Below are 1,731 nucleotides of genomic sequence, written 5' to 3' on the forward strand. Positions count from 1 at the left end.
GCATGCAGAGCAGCACGCCTACTGGGCTGGCCACTCGAGCATATCGGCTTTCCACACGGTCGTCCACAGGATTGAGAAGTAGCTCCAGCAAGGGGGCTTTTTGATAGGCACCTTCTTGGATATTGAAGGGGCCTTCAACAACATCCCACACGAAGTTGTGTGTGCTGAGGCGGCAAGGCGGGGCGTTCCGGTGAAACTGGTGAAGTGGATCCAAGGAATGCTTGGACGTCAAGTGACGACATCACTAGGAACGGTGAGTGTTGAAGGATGGGTGGGGAGAGGTTGTCCCCAAGGGGGGGGTCCTCTCGCCACTCCTATGGTGCTTGGTAGCAGACAGGCTGCTTGAAGAGCTTAATGATAAAGGCGTCAAGGCCACCCGGGATGCTCGAATCCTGATAGGAGGCCCTTTCCTGGAAACGCTCCTTGAGCTCACACAAGGTGCTCTGGGGGTGGTGGAAGAATGGTGTAAGAGGACGGGTCTATCGGTTAATCCGAATAAGACAAGTCTGGTAATCTTTACTCACAAGTACAAAGTGGGCTCCGTAGAGGGGCCTGTTTTAGAAGGGGTCAGATGACTCCCGAGACGTCAGTCAGGTATCTAGGAGTTATCTTGGATAAAAGATTGAATTGGAAGTTGCACCTAGAGGCGGTGTGTAGGAAGGCTTGCACATATTTCTGGATGTGCAGAAGAACCTTAGGGCAAACCTGGGGACTTCAGCCGGACAGGGTGCTTTGGCTATACTCGGCTGTGCTCCGACCTAGACTGCTTTATGCTGCTGTGGTATGGTGGCCAAGAACACAGCTAGCGGAGGCTCGGGCAATGCTGGAACGCGTCAGGGCTCTTATTTTAAGAGGGGCTCTGGGAGCAATAAGAACAACGCCGGTGGCAGCAATGGGAGTGCTGCTCGGCATCGAACCACTCCATCTTGCGATAGTGGCGGCAGCAGCGGCTACGGCGTACAGGTTGAAGTGTGAAGCCAAGTGGACGATAGGGGTGGGCCACACCCGGCTACCACGGGATATCCAGATGGAAACCGTGTTGGATATAAGGCAGGACAAGATGCCGAGAAAACGCGACTTTGATAGATCTTTCAAGATCTATCTTCCTAGTCGTGAGGAGTGGGAGAGGCACGAGGTGCTCGTTATCAGGAATGGGGACGTCTGGTACACGGATGGCTCCAAAACTGACGGGGGCGCCGGTGCCGGGGTCTTTGGAAGTCGTGAGGGCTTTAAGGAAGCTCTCCCCCTCGGAGAGTTCACCACGGTCTTTCAAGCGGAGGTGGTGGTAATCATGAGCTGTGCTCAAATGCTGATTGCATCTGGGCAGATGGGCAGGCGTATCAGGATCTGCTCAGACAGCAAAGCGGCCCTAGGGGCGCTGGGGGCGTGCGTCTTTGACTCGCGGCTGGTATGGGAGTGCAAGGATGCATTGAACAGGCTGGCCGCGGGCAATGACGTTGCTCTCGTGTGGGTCCCGGGGCACGCGGGAATCAAGGGGAACGAGGTCGCTGATGAGCTAGCAAGGAACGGCTCTTCAGCTAGATTAGTGGGACCGGAACCGGCCCTTGGATTGCCAGGCTGCAGTGGCAAGACGAAAATAAGGGACTGGTTGCGTGACCGCCATATGAGCTATTGGAAGGAGGAAACAAGGACCAAATGTCGGCAGGCAAGGGCCCTGTTGGGGGAAGTGCCCAGTAGGGACCTTGCTAAGAACATTAGGGCCTTAAGAAG

The 1,731-nt window shown here is 55.4% G+C and overlaps 1 protein-coding gene across 1 annotated transcript in view; it reads left to right on the top strand.

The window, feature by feature from the left end:
• Window positions 1-571: 571 nt before the first annotated feature.
• LOC108768275 (uncharacterized) overlaps window positions 572-1,731 on the top strand; it is a 14,392-nt gene continuing 13,232 nt past the window's right edge. Inside the window, exon 1 of the mRNA XM_018518656.1 lies at window positions 572-1,694. Within this exon, the coding sequence (XP_018374158.1) occupies window positions 572-1,694 (1,123 nt within the window). The remainder of the gene's footprint in view (window positions 1,695-1,731) is intronic.

Source organism: Trachymyrmex cornetzi, unplaced genomic scaffold (genome assembly GCF_001594075.2).
Source record: "Trachymyrmex cornetzi isolate Tcor2-1 unplaced genomic scaffold, Tcor1.1 scaffold776, whole genome shotgun sequence".
Taxonomy (NCBI): domain Eukaryota; kingdom Metazoa; phylum Arthropoda; class Insecta; order Hymenoptera; family Formicidae; genus Trachymyrmex; species Trachymyrmex cornetzi.